Source organism: the organism of the source record quoted next, unplaced genomic scaffold (genome assembly GCF_019419815.1).
Source record: "Pyrus x bretschneideri cultivar Hongxiangsu unplaced genomic scaffold, Pyrus_bretschneideri_v1 Contig4, whole genome shotgun sequence".
In the NCBI taxonomy this organism is placed as follows: Eukaryota; Viridiplantae; Streptophyta; class Magnoliopsida; order Rosales; family Rosaceae; genus Pyrus; species Pyrus x bretschneideri.
In genome coordinates, this window is record NW_025999723.1 from 9,537,869 (window position 1) to 9,556,731 (window position 18,863).

The 18,863-nt window shown below is 35.9% G+C and overlaps 1 protein-coding gene across 1 annotated transcript; it reads right to left on the reverse strand.

Annotated features, from left to right (window-relative positions):
* Window positions 1–1,879: 1,879 nt before the first annotated feature.
* On the reverse strand, window positions 1,880–4,883 carry LOC103956361 (RNA-binding protein 24-B). The gene is made up of 6 exons (XM_009368330.3): window positions 4,128–4,883; window positions 3,894–4,026; window positions 3,525–3,645; window positions 3,344–3,380; window positions 2,767–3,046; window positions 1,880–2,643 (listed from the first exon to the last, which is right to left on the reverse strand). The coding sequence occupies exons 1-6, from the start codon at window positions 4,344–4,346 to the stop codon at window positions 2,594–2,596; spliced, it is 840 nt and encodes a 279-aa protein (XP_009366605.2). The 5' UTR covers window positions 4,347–4,883; the 3' UTR covers window positions 1,880–2,593.
* Between the last annotated feature and the right edge of the window lie 13,980 nt (window positions 4,884–18,863).

Sequence of the window (18,863 nt, forward strand, 5' to 3'; positions counted from 1 at the left end):
ATGGTCACATCTACAATGAAAGGTAGGGCTTGGACCCGAAAAGAAGATGAAGCTCTTTGCAGGGCTTATAGATGGGTATCAGAAGATAGTATGAGGGGGAATTCTCAAACAAGTGAAGGTGTTTGGACTCGTCCGAAAAGTACTATGAGTTCTACAAAGAGACCACTCCACCGAATTCCCGAAACCACGAGAGTTGTTCTTCAAGATGGAAAAAACATCTTCATCCAAGTTTGAATAAATTGCATCAAGCAGTGGTAGAGGTCGAAGGCAGACATGAAAGCGGAGCCAATTACTACGACGAAGTAAGTGTTTTCACAAGTTAATTTAAATATTTAAGTATATTACATTTAATTTCATAAATTAATTTCTTTTAATTTTTGTAATTATATTTTGTAGATACGTCAAGCGGAGGAATTGTATATGGGAGGACAACTCAAAACCCTTTAGTCATCACGGTTGTTGGGAAATTTGTAAAGGGTGGGTGTTATTTGAAGATCCACCTCAGCAAAGAGTTGGTCTTACGCCGGTGTTTGGAAATGTTTCCTCAAATGCAAATGGGGATGAACATGGATCTCCTACCATTCAAGAAACAACGGTAGAAAATCTGTCTCCGGGTGAAGGTTCCATACCTAGGGCTACGGGATGAAATAAGGCCCAAAAATTAAAGGAAAATGGCATGGCAAAGAATGATTACACCTTTCAATAGGAAATGGTGGCCTCATTGCGATTAATGGCATATCAAAATGCCTTTGCCGCGGAAGAAAGGAACCGTAGGCACGAAGAACGAGCAAAACAAATACAAGAAGAGATGGATGATAGGAACATGCAAAGGAACACTTCGGATTACACTCCAATGAGCAAGGCATATTTGAGCAAGGCATATTTTGATTGGAGAAAGAGGGAAATTATGGCCCGACGGGGGTTATTTACATCCGACTATACTCCTAGAATGGCGGATGATGATGATGATTATAATCTTTAAATTTAAGGTGTAGTTTTTAAATTTAAGATGTTGTAGTCTTTAAATTGAAATAATAAATTATGTTTGTCTTATGATCCTTTGGCTCCCTTGGTTGGAGATGGTTTTTTGTCATAGGGATATGTTTGACTTATGGCCCTTTGGCCCCCACTGTTAGAGGTGGTATGAAATATGGCCTGACATTGTTTAATAAAATATAATTTTTTAGAGGGCTATAGGGCTAAATAGAGCACTTTGACCCTTATTCGGTTGGAGATGGCTTAAGAAGCGACATAGGGAGAGTCTGAAGGGAAAAACAATAAATAACGAAGAGATGGAATATGAGTGGTTAGAGAAAAATTGACGGAAAAGACAAAGAAAGGGAGAAGAAAAAAAGAGGAGAGAGAGATAATGGTACAAGTTGACTTTCCTTTTTTCCATTTTGTCAAAAAATTATAAATGAATTATTAAGACTTTATACAATCAATTAAGAATTTAAGATAAGATAATAAATTCGATGACAAATATCTTCTCTCATTAAAGTTAAACAGTAATACATTGCTTTAATTTCTTTTGTCACAAAGTAAAAATTCAGGTAGCAAGTGGAGAAATTCCCCTACTACTTACTGGTACTTTCTTCTTCAATATTGAAGCATGTTCATGTAATTTGAGACAAGTAATTCAATTTTGCATCTCAAAACCAAATCAAATTAATTATAAAAATAGTACTCTCACCACGTAATCGTATCATTATTTATATCATCTATTTTTATTAAAAATATGGTATAAATAATAGTACAAATATGCAAAACCATGCATTGCCTAAAAAAAATCTCCTTGGATTCCAAGCACATTCTTCAAAGCCTCAAAAGTGATTGATTGATTGTGCAAAAGAAGAATCATAGTAAAGAAAAAACAAAATAACCAGAAAGACAATCTTCTATTTCTTCAAATTAATCCATCCTATCCGAAAAAACAGTGACCAAATTCAAAAAAAAAAAAAAAACTTACAAGTTAAATGGCCAATCAAGCTATCCCAAGCTTTTGACCAAATTGGTGTTTCAAAGACATAAAACAAATCTTTTGAAACCCGATTGCTTTTACCAATATAAACAGAGGTGGCTTTATATGTCATTGGATGCTCTCAGCAATCCCAGACACATAATCCAACTGCTAATTAGTGTTGTGACTTGTGAGGCAGAAACCAAAGCCCAATATTTAGCTTCCACCTCATGCAATTACATGAATTAATGATTACTTATGATTAGTTAATTAATTAATTCCTTCCCTAATTCTACCAACTAACTTGAAAAATAACCTAGACTCCCCCTAATTGTCCTAACCAAGAACATGTTTGATGATGATGATGATGAAGAAGTTAGCGAAGCAAATGAAGAACCAAGCGGATGCTGACACTTGGATGAAACACTTTTACCCTATTCTGATAGCAGCTGATGTGATTAATCTGCAGCAGCAGGAACCTCTTTGAAATGATGGCTTAAAATCTGGTTTTGTTAATGGCATTTTTCCCCTTCCCTTCCATCAATGCGGTTCGTCTTGAAAAGTTGACATTGTTTTGATGCTTTGTGGATATTAAGTTGCAGAACTCTGCCCAGAATTTGCCCCAGAAGGTTGTTAGGCATTTGCCCCCGCTGACGTGACCCCAGTTGCTGCTGTTGTTGCACCTGTAACATTTTGCATGTAAACCGTAAATTCTCCAGATACTTTATCTCTGGAGTGTCACGACCACGATATCTCAAGCGAATTATGCTGGAATATTAGCAGGAAGATGGTTAAAATGTTTTTACCTGGGGTAGATGCGGAGGAGGTGATTGGCATTGAAGGAGGAGGAAGTGAGAGGATCCCAGCTGTGGAGGTGGACCCATAGGGCTGAGGCAAATAAGGGTACTGTACCATTTGGGGATATTGGACACCAAGGGCATGAGCCTGGCTACTACTCTGAGCATATTGAGCATATAATGGGTGGACATTTTGGTAAATTCCAGCTGGCCCAGATGCACCTCCAGTTGTGGTGGTGTAGTAAGGTGAGAATTGTTGGCCACCACCGCCATAGACACCGTAATAGTTCTGCACAATAACATGCATTTTGCACAAAAGTCAGCTTAAGAAAAAATCAAGAAAAAACCAAAGAAAAAATAGATAATTCTTGTTCCCACTTAAAGTGCTAAAGTTATTTAGTACTACGGTTTAGTGATATTCTTTTTTACTTGTAAGTTAGAGTTCTTAGGTTCAATTTTCGGCAAAGATGAATTTGAACCACATTATTACCAGGCCATTGTAATGCTAAACACACCCTCTCTTCCTTAGTGTAAAACTATAAATAATATTGTTTGTTTTAAAAAAAATGGTAAATAAAAAATTTACCATGGGATACATGGAATCTTGTGAATATCCAGTGTACCTGCAATTTTACAGCCAAAAAGAAGGAAAGAAAAACAGATATAAGTACACGGTGAACCCGTATCATGTAAATTGTTTTGGAAATTATAAGGAGAAGAAAAGAAAGTTTTGGATGTGTTTTTGTTCTGGGGAATTTGAGGCTTACCCATAAGCTGAATAAGGAAATGTGTATTGGCCAGTGGGTTGAGGGAAATAGGTTGATGATGATCCATGATAAGCAGCTGGTGGAGCCACCAACCTATGCGCTGCTCTAAACCTTCCTGCACCTGCAGCATTACCATAACAAAATCAACAAACACATTGGGTCTCTCTTCTTTGTTTCCTAACCCTAGCACATTTTAGATCCACATTCCCATTTAGGAATGGAAATATTTTCTGCGGGATGTGAATACTCGATCCACCAATACAGTAGGTCAACCGGGCACTCACAAGATTTATTCCGCATTGGAGAACAAAATGATTCAAGAAATGGTAAAAGAAAAGAATAAAATTATAGTATGAGAAAGGCAAAAACCATGAAGAGGAATTGGTGGGCGAGTCTTTTGTGCACCAAGAAATGCGAGATTGCAGTTTGCCCTCCTTCCATCAATCACAGGGGATGGATTTTGGCACGCCCTCACGGCTGCCTCTGGATCCTTAAATGTAACCTAATCAAAGCAATCAAACATTAATTAACAAAGAAACACAAATTTTATGATCAGAAAAACCCAGAAAGATCACAAGAAAGAAAGTAATGAGATTTTCTTACAAATCCATAACCCTTGGATCTTCCAGTGTTTTTATCTGTGATCACAACAGCCTCCAAGATCTCCCCAAACTGTTCAAAATACCTTCTCATGGTTTCCCTTTGAGTCTCCCAGGCCAACCCTCCCACAAAGATTTTGGTAAAAGTTGTGTCATTGTATTGCCCTTGATTGTTCATGTAATTACTTCCCCCCACCATCTGAATTTGCCTTCCTTGATTCATCAAAACCAAAATCAAATACCCAAAAAAAACAAAAAGATTAAATTTTTAATTTTTTTTTTTAAAAGAAGAAAAAAACCCAGAACCCAAATTTCTTTTGTGTTTCTTTTAAAGGATCACATCAAAGAAAACAGAGAAACACTCGTGCGGTTGGTGAGATTCTGTTTGTTCTTCTTCTTCTTTGTGAAATGACTGGTTTTTTGGAATGAGACTGCTTCTTCTTCTTCTTCTATAACCGCCACTTTTTCACAACACCTGCGATTCTTCATTACTGTTTGAGGGTGGAAGAAAAAGGGAGGGGAGAGAGAGAGAGAGAGAGAGAGAGAGAGAAATATTACCACCCCATCAAAATCTTTATATGCAAAAACACCAAAACGGAGTCAGAATAAATATAAGAGGAGAAAAAGAAATATTGAATATTTTTAAAATTATTGGAAGAAAAAAAAAAAAAGGAGAAGACAAAAAAGCTGCCAGTGGGAACCCACGACAATGGTCGGTGAAGGTGGTGGCCAATGGAAATATGGAAGACCAGCAGAGACAAGGGACCAGCCTTTCTTGCTGTATAACCACTTTCTCTCTCTCTTTCTCAACTATATGCAATATTATACACACACACACACACATAAGAATATAAATATTAAAATAATAATAATGTAGGATTGTGGGGGGGGGTCTGCATGAACAATTGCTTCGCTGTATTCAACCTTCCATATTTCCTGTTCTTCTTCTCTCTCTCCTCTTTTCTCTGTGTTTCCACCCCCTCCTAATATTGCTTGCTCTGTTTATGGCATTTGGTTCGGTCTCTGAGGAGATAACTTACCTTTGCTTTGAGAGTCTCTCTCTCTCTCTAAAGCTGCAGCTATTCTCCTAACTGAAAAAAGTACAGGAAGGAAGGAAACGGGATTGTTTTTGGTGGGCCAAAACTTTCTGGCACAACGTTCTAAAGTTTTCTTTGACAATTATGGGTGTTTTAATCAATAATAAAAATTTTGGACCCTTTTCTTTTGTCAATAAAATTTTTTATTTAAGCATCTCTGGTTTTGTTAAGTACACAATCTCTCCTCTTCCTGATTCGATGCTCTTGACTTCCTTAAATTGCCTACCAATTAGTGGCGAAGTCAAAATTCTAATTTCGGAAGCTCCTAATATAAAAAGTTAAAAAATAATTTAGACGATAATAATATGAAAAATTAAACAGTAACACTTTTTATTTATAAATCGTTAAAACAACATTACAAGTTTGAATCCACAATCATAAACATCGTTCTTAGCTAGGTCATTTTAAAAAAAAAAAAAAAAATCTTCTATTATGAGTAAATTGATAACTTTTTAGGGACGTTTTGAGTTATACGCCTTGTTTTTAAATGTCATAGATTAAACATCTATTTCTTTTGCAAATTTGATTAAACATTTTCTCTACAATTTTGGTACTTTAATTTTATTTCATTAGAAGTCTATTCACGTTAGCATTCCCTTTTTTCCTCCTATTTTTATGCATCTCTTATTATAATGATTTAAGATTTTTTTTTAATTTTTTATTAAAATATTTATTTTAGTAAATTAAGTAGAATGTAACAAAACTCGTTGTTAGGTACGTTTGATTATAATGGTACATTTAGGTACTTGAGACATTTGAATTTTTGGTCCATTTGGTTTCTTGGTACATTTGAATTTTTGGTACATTTGTTTTCAAAACATAAGTTTTATTACTTTTTGTTCTAATAATGAGGAATTACTTTAATTATTTTTATTTTATTTTATAGAAAGAGTCATTAAACAATGTAAAAGTTTAAATTACTTTAATTAATTATTTTGTTTTCTAGAAAGAGTCATTAATCAACGGATAATAACCTTTTTGTTAATTCAAAATTATATGATTTATCGTTATTATTTAGTATTATCTACAATAATAAGGATTTATCTCCGATCAAATAAAAGTTGTTCCAGAGACTTATCTACGAAAAAACAAGACTATGTAAATCGAACATATTTTTAAACATTCCAAAAAGATGAATATTTATTTTAATATAGTTTATAATTGGGTATGTTTTAATTTGGGGTTGGTACGTTTTCGTTTGACGTTGGTACGTTTTCATTTAATGTTGGTACGTTTCCATTTGTCGTGGGTGTACATTTAGATTTGAAAAGTTTAAAATTTTAGACTTAAATGCAATTGAAATTATTTAAAATATACAGCAGATATTTAAATGTAAATTAATTTCAATTAATCTGAAGTAGTTCAAGTTTGAGTATCTTAATTAAATGTTTCAAAAGCTTAATCAAAAACTCAAAAAGCATAAATGTTTAATCTACAAAAGTCTAAAATGAGTCATCTAATTCTAATTTTCTCAACATTTTAACATGTTACGAAGGACAAAACTAGGGGGTTTTTTTTTTTGTTTGGTTAAAAAAAATCTAAAGATAATTGTTGTCCATTATTGTGGTATTAATATTTTTTTCTCCATTAGCTCATCTAAATAAATGGTTAACTTAGTGGGCTTTATCACTTGTTAAATTTGTTAGCCTAGATAGTAAGAATTCATGTGTTAAAATTTCTAAACATGTGGAACGAGCTGTTTCATTTAAAGTCAATCAGATCAAACAACGACAACGATGTAGAAGGAAAAAAAAAAGAATGACGTAGTAGGGAAAAAAAAGAATTTTATTATCTTCTTCTTCGCGAGGCAACTGCTATCTGCAACACATTCAGGCCTCCTCTATGGATGTACCAAAATTTCGACTGGGCTATAACTATATCCTATCTAACCAAAAAAAAAAAAAAAAAAAAAAAAATCTTCTTCGAGGCGTAGGTTCATCTCTCATTTTGAAACATTCCAAGGGTCCCTGGAGGACCTTCATAAGCGTTTTCCCAGCTTTCGAAGGGTCCAAGGACCACGGTATCCTTATATGGATCTGCAGCCACCAATGCATGCATGGAGAAGAGACTCTACCAAGGGCATGTTTCTACAGGTGGAATGGATTTGTAAGGAATATGTATTATTATTATTTTACTGCCTATACTAACAACCAAAGAATGGAGAATGTGAAGCGAAAAAATAATCCAAAAATTTTAGAGCTGACACGTGAACTTTTATATGCAACTGACAAGAATGCCCTTATTAAATTTGCAACGCTCACATTTATTCCACGCTCAATTCAACCCTCTTGAAGACCTGAGTTGCTGACTACGATCTCTCGAATGGCAAGGAGAAAAATCAAAGATATTAAAAATAAGATTAATAATCAAATCATCTTTTTAAAGCTTTCCTTATTGAAGATCAACTCAATCAAGTAAGGAATAACAATTAAATCCAATAAGAGATTCTACGAGATAATTCCAAGATATTATTAATTAAATAATATCTTCGGGATAATTCTCTACATCATCCAACCGATAACACACCTTAGCCGGATGCCGACACATGACATGGAAAACCCTACACATGTGGCGGCCCTATCTCTATAATACCCCATCCTCCACCAATTTATTGTAAGCTTTTGTTACGCAATTAAGCCCTAAACTCTTTCAAAGAAACTGGCTTAGGCATCAAATCTCCATTGGCCAAAACCCCCACTATGTGGGCTTGTAGCTTTGGTCATTGATCAAGGGTGTTTAAATGTTTTGTACATACAAATTCGTCAGGACTGAAGATGGTGGATTTTTGCATACCACATAAAAGATAAATGTTTTTGGGTGTCTCATACATTTTCATACTTGAAAAATTTAAGTATGGAACGGGGCTCACCTTCGAATCCCAGCTTGGGGAGCAAATTAACCAAAACATCCCAGCCTTCCAATTTCAACTTGCCTTGTTTTACATGAGAATTTTTCAACATTTAAATTTATTCCTGGCCACATGATCAAAAATGGAAGGCTGAGATGTTCTGGTCAATTTGCTCCGCAAGCTGGGATCCTAAGATGATCCCAATCCTTGAGTATGAGATTACAATGTGGAGTTGTTTATCTCATACTTAATTTTTCATATCTCCATTCCTTTATCTGACCATTCATTCTCAATACAGTAAACTCCATTAAATACTTGAACTACAAATCACTTAGTTATTCATTAATTTTATTAGACATATTAACCTAAACATCCTCACCCTGTCATGCTATTTTGATTACCAATTTTAACAATACGGGTCCATTTTATTTAAGGCTTTGATGTCCATAATTTCCACATTTTTCACCATGTAAATTGCCATATAACAATGCAGTTGTGCCATAATATCACCAATTAATCACAATAAATGGAAAATTATTTAATAGACTTCATGTTAGTAGTTGAAAGTTCAAGCTGGCCATGGTGTAGAAATCGAACTTCTTGCACCACAATAAAGAGTTCTGTAATTGTTAATGTCATCTTCTTAATTGCCATATAATGCTTGCAGTCTTGCAGAAATCACACATCTACTATGTTTTTATCACTGTTCTAAAAATTCTTGCATAGGCGCTAGGTGGCTGACCACCGTCCCAAATAATGCATAGGTATTTGAAAATTAAAAAATGGCGCCCAGACTTGCTGAGGCACCCGTCTAGCTTGCCCGGACCCACCTAGGCACCTCCCTAGGTTGCGACTCACTTAGACGGAAAATAGATAACTTTCATTTTGCATTTTATTTTTTTCAATAAATTGTAAGAGACTTATTGAATACTTAAATGAACACACTTTATATGCTTGTTCCCTATATTTTCATTATATTTCAATACTTCATAACATATATGTCATTCTATTTTGTAGTTTATGATGAAATTATATATATTTTAAGTATAAACAGACACTTATTTACACGAAATATAATAGATTCACTTAAGTCTGCCTAGGTGCCCGCCTAGCATCCTAGGCACTAGGCCTCAGCCCACCGCTCAACTAGTGTCTAGCGTTTTTTAGAACCTTTTTATCACAAACGACAGAATGATTACACTACTTATTTAAATTGCAAAGAAAGAGATTCAAATTTTGGTACAGAAAGTGAAGTACATTGCTCTAGCCAACTTGTGTAAACCCATGTATATATGCACCCATCCACTGTGTTCAAAGTTGACAAACATTGAAAGGGCAATACGGCCTTTTGAATATGAACACTAAGAAATAAGGGACACCCTTCTCATTACTCAAATATAATTTGGTATTAAATATCATTAAAATGGTTTTTTATACACATGTAAAATGATTTAGAAAAGGAAGAAGTAAGAACCAGTGTTCTGGAAAGATGTGAAGGATGTGGTTTTGGTGAAGTACGGGGAATTTTTCATTGAGGTTTTGATTGAGGATAGGGTGCGTTGTTGTCGGTGGCGCCTTATGGTTGTTTGTGCAAGTACAGATGAACGAAGATGAGTTCAACAATTGAGTGTCTTAAGTGATTGGATTGCATGCTACCCTGAACCTTGTCTGATGATAGGTGATTTCAATGATTTATTAATGGAATCGGAGAAGGATAGGGGTAATGGAAGAACAGCTGCCAGCATGCGATCATTTAAGGATTTTGTGGCACAAGTGCGTCTATTGGACTTGGGTTTTGAATGATACCCGTATACGTGGAGAAATAGACGTGATGACGATTTTATTCAGGAAAGGCTTGACTGTGTTTTAGTTACAAATGAATGGGTGCAATGCTATCAACAAGCAGTTGTTAAACACGTGGTTTTGGAGGGGTCTGACCATGCTATGTTAGTACTATCAACAGATGTGGATATCCCTGGGCAATGAAAAGATTTATGTTTAACCCACTATGGAATTAGGATGCAAAATGTGCTGAGGTGGTGCATGATTGTTGGTTTTTTGTCCCCGGTAATAATCCAGCACATAGATTGGTACAAAACTTATGGCGGGTTAAACATGGATTGGTGAGGTGGCAGAAGAAGGAGGGGTAGAATGAACAAAAGGAGATTTGCTGCCTGAAAGAAGTCATCCATGAGGCATATCAAAAACTAGTGTTTGATGGTCAAAGAATCAGAAAGTGAGAGATAGAGCTTACAAAGGCAATTAGAAGGGAAAACGTCTATTGGCGCACGAAATCTCGAGTATAGTGGTTACAAGAGGGTGATAAAAATACTAGATTCTTTCATACGCACACTTTGAAACGAAGAAGGAGGAATGCTATTCGTGGGTTAGAAGAGGAGGATGAGACATAGTGTACTGATATGCATAGTATGCATGGACTTGCGGTGCAATATTTTCAAACGTTGTTCTCAACGGACCAACTGCCAAACTTTATGCAGATCTTGTCGTGTGTGTAGAGGAAGGTGATGGACATGGATAATAATTTGTTGATTGCTCCGGTGACTAATATGGAGATCGAAACTGCTTTATATCAGATGCATCCAACAAAATCATTGGATCCGGATGGATTCAATGAGGGGTTTTTCCAGCATCATTGGGAGGCGGTTGGAGGTATGGTTTTAGGTACAGTTAAATCTATTTTTTTGTTCGAGGCGTATGTTAAAGGAGTTGAATCACACTAATATTGTCTTAATTCCTGAGGTGGATAATCCAATAAAAATGTCCCAATTTCGACCAATCTCATTATGTAAGGTGTATAAAATTATTTCCAAGGTTTTAACCAATCAGTTGAAGAAAGTCCTCCTTAAAGTAATTAGTCCGAATCAATCAACGTTTGTAATGGGTAGGCAAATTTCAGACAACATATTGGTGGTTCATGAACTCCTGCATTCTATGTAACATGAAAATGAGGAAGGTGTTGATTTTATGGCAATGAAATTGGATATTGCAAAAGCTTACGATCATTTTGAATGGTCCTTTTTATGTGCTATGTTGCACCAATTGGGATTTGACGATATCTTTTGCCAATGGGTGATGGAGTGTGTACAATCTGTGTCATATAATGTGGTAGTTAATGGTGAGGCCACATGTTATATCACCCCTAAGGGTTTTTCATCCTTAATTAGAAATGAGGAGAGGGTTGGAAGAATTCGGGGAATATTAGTGAATGTTTCTGTCGAGACTATATCCCATGTGTTTTTTGCGGATGATTCGATTCTATTTTGTAGAGCAACGAAGGTAGAGGCATGTAATATGAAATGTTTACTCCAACGGTATGCTGAGGGATTGGGCCAATTTATTAATTTGGATAAAAGTTCAGTGCACTTTAGTGTGGGCTATTCGCAAGGGTTAAAGACTCAGCTGGCACATGTGTTGGGGATTAGACATCAAGAAGGCTTTGGTAAGTATTTGGGTATCTAAGTAGATTTTAGGGCCTCTAAAAAGAAGGTATTTGAAGAGGTGATGAATAGATTGGACGAGAGAATCAATGGTTGGGCGGAACAATTTTTGTCGATTGCAGGGACAGAGGTGTTGATTAAAAGTGTAGTGGCTGCCTTACCTATCTATACAATGTCATGTTTTCGCAAGCTTTTGGTGGAGGGACTAGAAGACTCATAAGGGAGTGCATTGGTGTGCGTGGAATAAGGTTGCAAAGAAAAAGTCTTTAGGGGGGCTCGGCTTTAAGGAGATTATTGACTTTAATTTGGCCATGCTGGCTAAAGTGGGGTGGCGTATTATTTGTAACCTAGACTCGCTATTAGCCAAGGTGTTGCAAGCTAAGTACTATCATTCTTCATCTTTTCTTAATGCTTCGGTGGGTAAGGGTACTTCATAGGGTTAGAAGGGGATTTTGCAGGGGAATAAGGTATTGAAGGCCGATCTAAGGTGGAAGGTTGGGGATGGGCGAAGTATTCAGATAATGAAGGATCCCTGGTTGCCTACATTGCAGACTTTTCGGGTTATTTCAAGGCATGAGGAGATGCCTAGTTTGGTGGCCGACATTATGGTTCTTGGGGGTAGATGAAACCAAAATATTATTGAGACATGTTTTAATGAACAGGAAGCACGACATATCCTTGGTATGCCACTTAGTCAGTTTGGATGCCTAAATCAACTTATGTGGCGTTACACTCGGAACATAGTGTATTCGGTGAAGTCAGGGTATATGGTGGCTCAAGAGATGAACTGGAATGGGGAGTTTGGACATAAAGGGGTGGGTCAATCTAGTAGAGATGTTAATAATGATCTGGTTTGGAGGTCACTATGGCAGTTGAAGGTTCCTCCAAAGCTTTGTCATTTTGTTTGGAAAAAGTGTATGGATATTATTGCGGTGAGGACAAACTTGCAAATAAGGGGGTTTAGATTGGAGAATATTTGTCCGTTCTATGCGAGAGAGGAGGAAACGCGGGTACACCTCTTTTTTCGTTGCCCGTTTGCTCGTGTTTTTTGGTTTGGTTCCCCGCTTCAATTGGATGTGACCATGGTGGTGGGTGAAGATTTTATGGAGTGCTAGAAGTGGCTAAGTAAGAAATATGATCAGGAGAATGAGGCTACGGATTTAATGTGTTGGGTGGTGTGTAGTTTGTGGAGGATATGCAAGTGTCGAAATAGCATGGTGTTTGACAAAGCCGAGGTTGATCCTAGTGTTGCGGTGCAGCTACTCCGACAACATTGGAACGAGTTAGTAGGGTGTGATGGGGAATTGGGGAAGCAGATAACTCGAGGGAATAATGTGAGTAGGGTGGGTCATGTAGGATAGAGGAAACCTCCATTTGGGACCTTCAAAGTGAATTGTGATGGTGTTTGGTGTAGTAGTACGGGGGTGAGTGGGTTTGGATGGGTTGTGAGGGATTTTGCAGGGATCTTTCAAGGTGCTGGAGGTGTGGGGAATATTCAATGTGTATCCAGTGCCATGGCGGAAGCTGAGGCACTAAGAGCGGCGTTGGGGGTTTGTGGGGAAAGAAGATTTGGGGTGGTTCAGATAGAAACGGATTCTAAGGTCCTAGTTGATATGATCAATGGGATCTTGCAACCGGAGGCTGTCTTGGATGGTATTTTATGGGATATTAATCACATTAAGCAACAATTTTATTTTGTTCAATTTATGTATGCTCCTCGTGGCTGTAATGAGGCAGCGCATCTTGTGGCTTCTTATGTCACACGTATGGGGGTAGTCATTCATGGGATGGGTTAGAACCAGAGTGGTTGTTTAACACTTTGGCTAATGATGTAAACATTTCGATTCGTATTTAATATTATCTTCATTTCGACAAAAAAAGAAGAAGAAAGAACTAGTGGCAAGCGTGGTAAGCGGCGCCATGATGGTCAAAAGGGATACCATAATTAAAAGAGAAATTTTATTCGAATTCATGTCAACTCAATTTTTTTTTTTTTAACGAATGATATTATTTGCTGCATTAATTAAGAAAGATGAGATGGACTAAGCCTTACAATGTGTTAGTAATAAAGTGGTCCAAATTCGCCTTTGGCGATAATGAAACCTAAGACCTCTCACTTACAAGTGAAAAGAAATACCATTAGACCGAAGTATTAAATGGCCATGTCAACTCAACTTAAGATGTTAATACTCTATTATGTATATAATATCATTAGTCAAAAAAAAAAAAAAAAAAAAAAAACTCTATTATGCAATTATCATTAAAGATTAGTCTCTTGCCACACATTCATGCGTATGCCAATTTGCTCCTTTACATCTTATTTTTTTAATATTTATTGTAATATTTATTTTTATTTAGTTATGGATTTTTTTTTTAATTAAACTGTTTTATTTTAGAATCTTAAATAGGAAGATGTATTTTGGGAATATTAAAAACTTCCCCAATTTTTTAAACAAATGATATTATCTAGTACACTCCCTGTATATATACACTAGCTCCTTGTTACACGCTTACACATGTGACAATTGGCCTTTGTAGGTTAAATTAAGTTTTTTTTTTTGTACGATTTGAGAATTTTAGAAAATTAAGTTTTTCTTTATTTAAATATTTGTTTTCACAAAAAATTATTTGAAAAGAAAATAGAAGTCAACCATAAACCACCCACCAATTTAACTTCATTTAATCTAATTGTAAATTTTGAAGTTTTCAAGGACAATTTATGATGTTTTGAATGTTTCATCATTTGAATGTGTATAAATATATATATATATATATATATATATACAAGAATATATGATTATATATATATATATATATATATATAGAAGATACAGATAATCTCTATTAATTAATGAAACCCTCTTTGCCAACCATCAGAAAGTGAAAAGACTACCTTGTCTTCTATCACACAAAAAAAATGACGGGCAATAATGTAATTTCACACTCCCCTCACTTTCTCTTTCTCTTTCTCTCCCTCTCTCCTTCTCATTTTTTGAAAAAATGTGTTCATACACACAAAGTGTGTAGGCAAATGCTAGTATATATAAATATACCCTACATTAGCAACAAGCAAACCACCATGAATTCCCTTCAATCCAATTTCTATTCTTAATAAAACCTCCACCCACTCTATCCCAACCCCTAGAATGCTTTTACAGAGAAAAAAAAGGCTCTTGCTGATTAATGGAGGGTGCTTTCAAATTTTTTGAGCCTCCGAAATTAGGTATGGGTTGATCTGGGTTGCATAGGGATCTCTCCTATCATATCCTATCCTATATGCGTTTAACTTATGACGGAGGATGGCAATACGATTCAAAGCAACCCAAGTCAACTTATGATGGGTACAATCAATCAATAAACCCTGAATTCGGATTGCATACAACATATTCAAGACAAGCTCCTGCCAACAAAGAAGTCTCCTATAATTCAATTTCTCGACTTATTCACCCAAGTAAAGATAAATAGATTGGAAAAGGAAGTAAATAAATAGGAATTACAGTAGAAACAGAGTGTATACTTTGGTAACAATTGGGTTTTGTTTTGGGAGCATTACATAGAGGGTTTAGTGGGTGAAAAGAAACTAGAAAAGTGTAAATAACGGGGTTGCGTTTTGTTTTATAATTGAGGGTAGTTTAGGAACTAAATTTGGGTGGGGGAGTGGGCTAAACCTCGCAATAAGTTAGTAATAACGTGGTTTAAATTCGCTTTTTGCGAGAATTAAAACTAAGACCTCTCACTTACAACTTACAAATAAAGAAGAATACCACTAAACTATAGTATTAAGTAACAGATTCAAAAAGCAAGTTAAATGTAGAGATGTAAAATATGTGTTCAAATAAAACTTCGAAACCGAATCTTGACTGTCTCTACCACACGACGGCTTTGGACTGTCGAAGAGGATCGGTCAAACCTCTTTTTGGGAATTCCCTAAGTTATTTACTTCATTGTTTTCTTCTCATATGTCTGGTTCCATTGTCGCCTCTGTTGGCGGCCAGTCTACTAAGCTGGCATGGCAGCTGCCTGAACTTGGGAGAATTATTGATATTGATAGTGTGTTCTTTCAAAAACAAGATGATATAGAATGATAGAAACCAAACAAATTATAATGTTGAAGTAGTACAACTTTAAAGAAGCAAAAATCTTTCAGTATAATTGCAAAAGATAGAGTAATAAAGATTAAATATGGTGTCAGATACACGTAAATTTTCTTCATTGATTCATTTTGACACAACGTTCAAAATAAATCCAAATGGAAAGCTGAGATAATGCGAAGAAAATCATGCAATACTAATAAATGATAAAATTCCTGACTCAACCACCAAATGAGACCTGCCACAAACAGAGGTTACCTCCAAATCAACATCATACAACGTAACCATATACATTATGTAGTGTACACATACACATTCACTATACGTACATGCCTTGTTTTTTTTTTAATAATATTTATTAAACATTGGTTGTATACATGATCATATACCGAAAACAATCTAGTCCAGTAGAATGAAAAATGGGTATCACTACACGTACAAGAAATAATCATATATAAAGATCTACACATCTACTTGATATACCAAAAAAGCCAGAGATGATAAGATTTCGGTATCAAATAAAAGGAGTTGAGAATAACAACCATTTTCTATTTGATTAAGTAGTGGATGACATGATTGTTATATTACAAACAAGCTGGATGACATGATTGTTATATTACAAACAAGCTTTGACAGTCCTCTTTGGCTAGTGAGTTTGATTCGAAAGGGTTTGGCAGATGTAAGTCAAACACTTAGGATCACAGCAAAAATTTGCAGGCAAACAAATGTACCGTTTAGAAAAGTAGTCTTCTATAGATATAAACTCAAAAGGGTTTCAATAATTACATGCATGCATTGAGAGAAAGTGTACTTGTTGGTTGCAAACTATATATCTTTGAATTTGAATTATATGCATTTTAATTTGTACTTTCAAATCGCAAAGGTTCAACACATGGCTCCAAATTTTGCATTCGAAAAGTGTTCCATGTTCCCAAAATTGTTGGTGTTTATGTTTCATATTTTCTACCCTAATTCCACGATCTTTATGCGCCTTTTAGAGAATACAAGAGAGAGAGAGAGAGAGAGAGAACTCGAGATCAGAAAGCTAGAAAACGTCAGGATTGAGAGGAAGAAAAGCGTTTGTTAGACAGAGATCGAAAAGGATGGAAGGCTCGAGAAGACCAACGCGTCGACATTTTATGGAAGCAGGGGATGGGTCGATGGTGAACGCGTGGATGGAAAGGGCAGAAGAGTCACTCGACTATATAAATGTAGAAACAACAAGAGAAACATAACAAAAACCGAGGGGCAAAATGGTTAGCACATTGGTCATCCACAGTACCATCCCGGTTGAGTTTTAGTATATATGATATATTTTAAATTTGTATACTGTTTTTGCTTAATGTTCTTTGAAAGTTTTGAGCTAACATAAATGTGGATCACATTTGATACCCGTATTATTTGTTTTTTTCATTTTGTAACGTCAAGCATACCACATGTGCTTTGTTCTATTCATATTTATATACATGTCTATTATAAAGCGTTACTGAAACAAATGCTACCACAAAACGTTTTATGGAGAATCACTTCTAGCACTTCAAGTTGCTATATGTAAGCTCAAGATTGTAATTTTCTTTGTCACAAGGGAAGGTCAAGGGGAGAGAAAATATTCAAATTGAGGTTTGAGTAAGTGGTGTTTGGTTACATGGTTAATTAATTATCACTAGAGCTAAAAGGCATACAAACTTCCACACAGTGAACTTAATAATATAAGGAAGAAATGCATAAGCTTTTGGCCTCTTTTAAATTGACACGCATGCATGTTCTCAACCAAAAGGAACAAAAAAAGAAAAATCACATGTTACCAACTTATTACATGACTCAAACTCAGAGAATTGAAACGAGAAAAATTTAGAATTGCCTTCGATCTGAACTTTTATTCTAAATTGCAATTGATTCTTTAACTAAAATTTATAAATTGAGGTCTTTGGATTTAAAAATGTACATCATTGGTGTATGTTGTTAACTTTCGTCAATCCATATATTATATTAATACGATGATTTGGTACACGTAAAATACAAAAACAATTTAGTATGTAAGTAGTGATCCAAAAATCAACAATTAGATTTTGTATATAAGGATCTAATAATAAATTCTTACAACAATTGAAACTTTGGATAAAGCTCGTATGCGTACGATTGTAGCTGGACTATTAAACTTCAGTTGAAGTTTAGGAATCAATTATAAATTTTAATCAATCGAAATTAATGAGTTGCTGCAGTTTCATTGTGTAGAGAATTTCTGCAACTCCCACATGGGTTCTCACAGTTCTAAACCCTAGTATCCAAAAATGTAACACCACAAAGTAAAAACCAAAAAATAACAGATGGCTGGGTTCAATAAAATTCGAGTCTGAGATCTAGGCTGGCTTGAAGACAAAGCATGCAAGCCGAGCTCGACCTGTGGAGAGAGGAAGAAAATCCATGAAATGAAAAGAAAAGAAAAAGATAGGGCATGAGAAAATGTGGAGTGTGTCGTATGCTATCCACATGAAGGCTGCAAAACCAGGCAGGCAAGCAGAACAAAGCACATGCCTCTTGCCAGTGCTTGTAGCTTTCCATTATTGTCCCCAAAGCAAAACACCATCTCCATCTTGGTCTTCTCTGCTCACCCACTTTCGGTAACTTGGGTATGTACTCGTATCATGGATCGAACGACTCACCAAGCATCACTTCCTCGCCGTTAGATTGTCCTTACGAGCTCGTACTGGGTAGTATCCAGCGGCTGAGAAAGGTGAATGACTTAGTCCCTATGTGGGGTATATATTTGACCATGGACCGTAATATGGGCAATATATTTTTTATTTAGAGTTTGTTTGTTTGTTTTTTTTAATTTTTGAAGAACTAGAAAATGTCATTAACCAGGGCTGCAGCCAAAGATATTACAGAAAGCCAACAAAGGCTAATAACATCAGACATGAAGGCATAGAATACAGGGAAAATAAAAACACGGCAGAACAACCATGTCACCCTTACTTCTACCTAAACAAAAGCTAGTTTGGAGGGCAAGGAAGCTCATCTTTGTTCAGAACACGAACAAACGAAGATGGGGGTCTCAGGACCAGACTAAGTCGCACATCTCTGCACCAGCATGCAACACTACGTAATCCGCCACTCTATTGGCTGGCCTTGGCACCCAAGACCAGTCAGACGAACTGAAGGATTCTCTTTCTTTGCGAATCTCACACAAAGCCGGAAAGACCTCCCACGATCCTTGCTCAATACACCCAATTAACCAAGAGATTA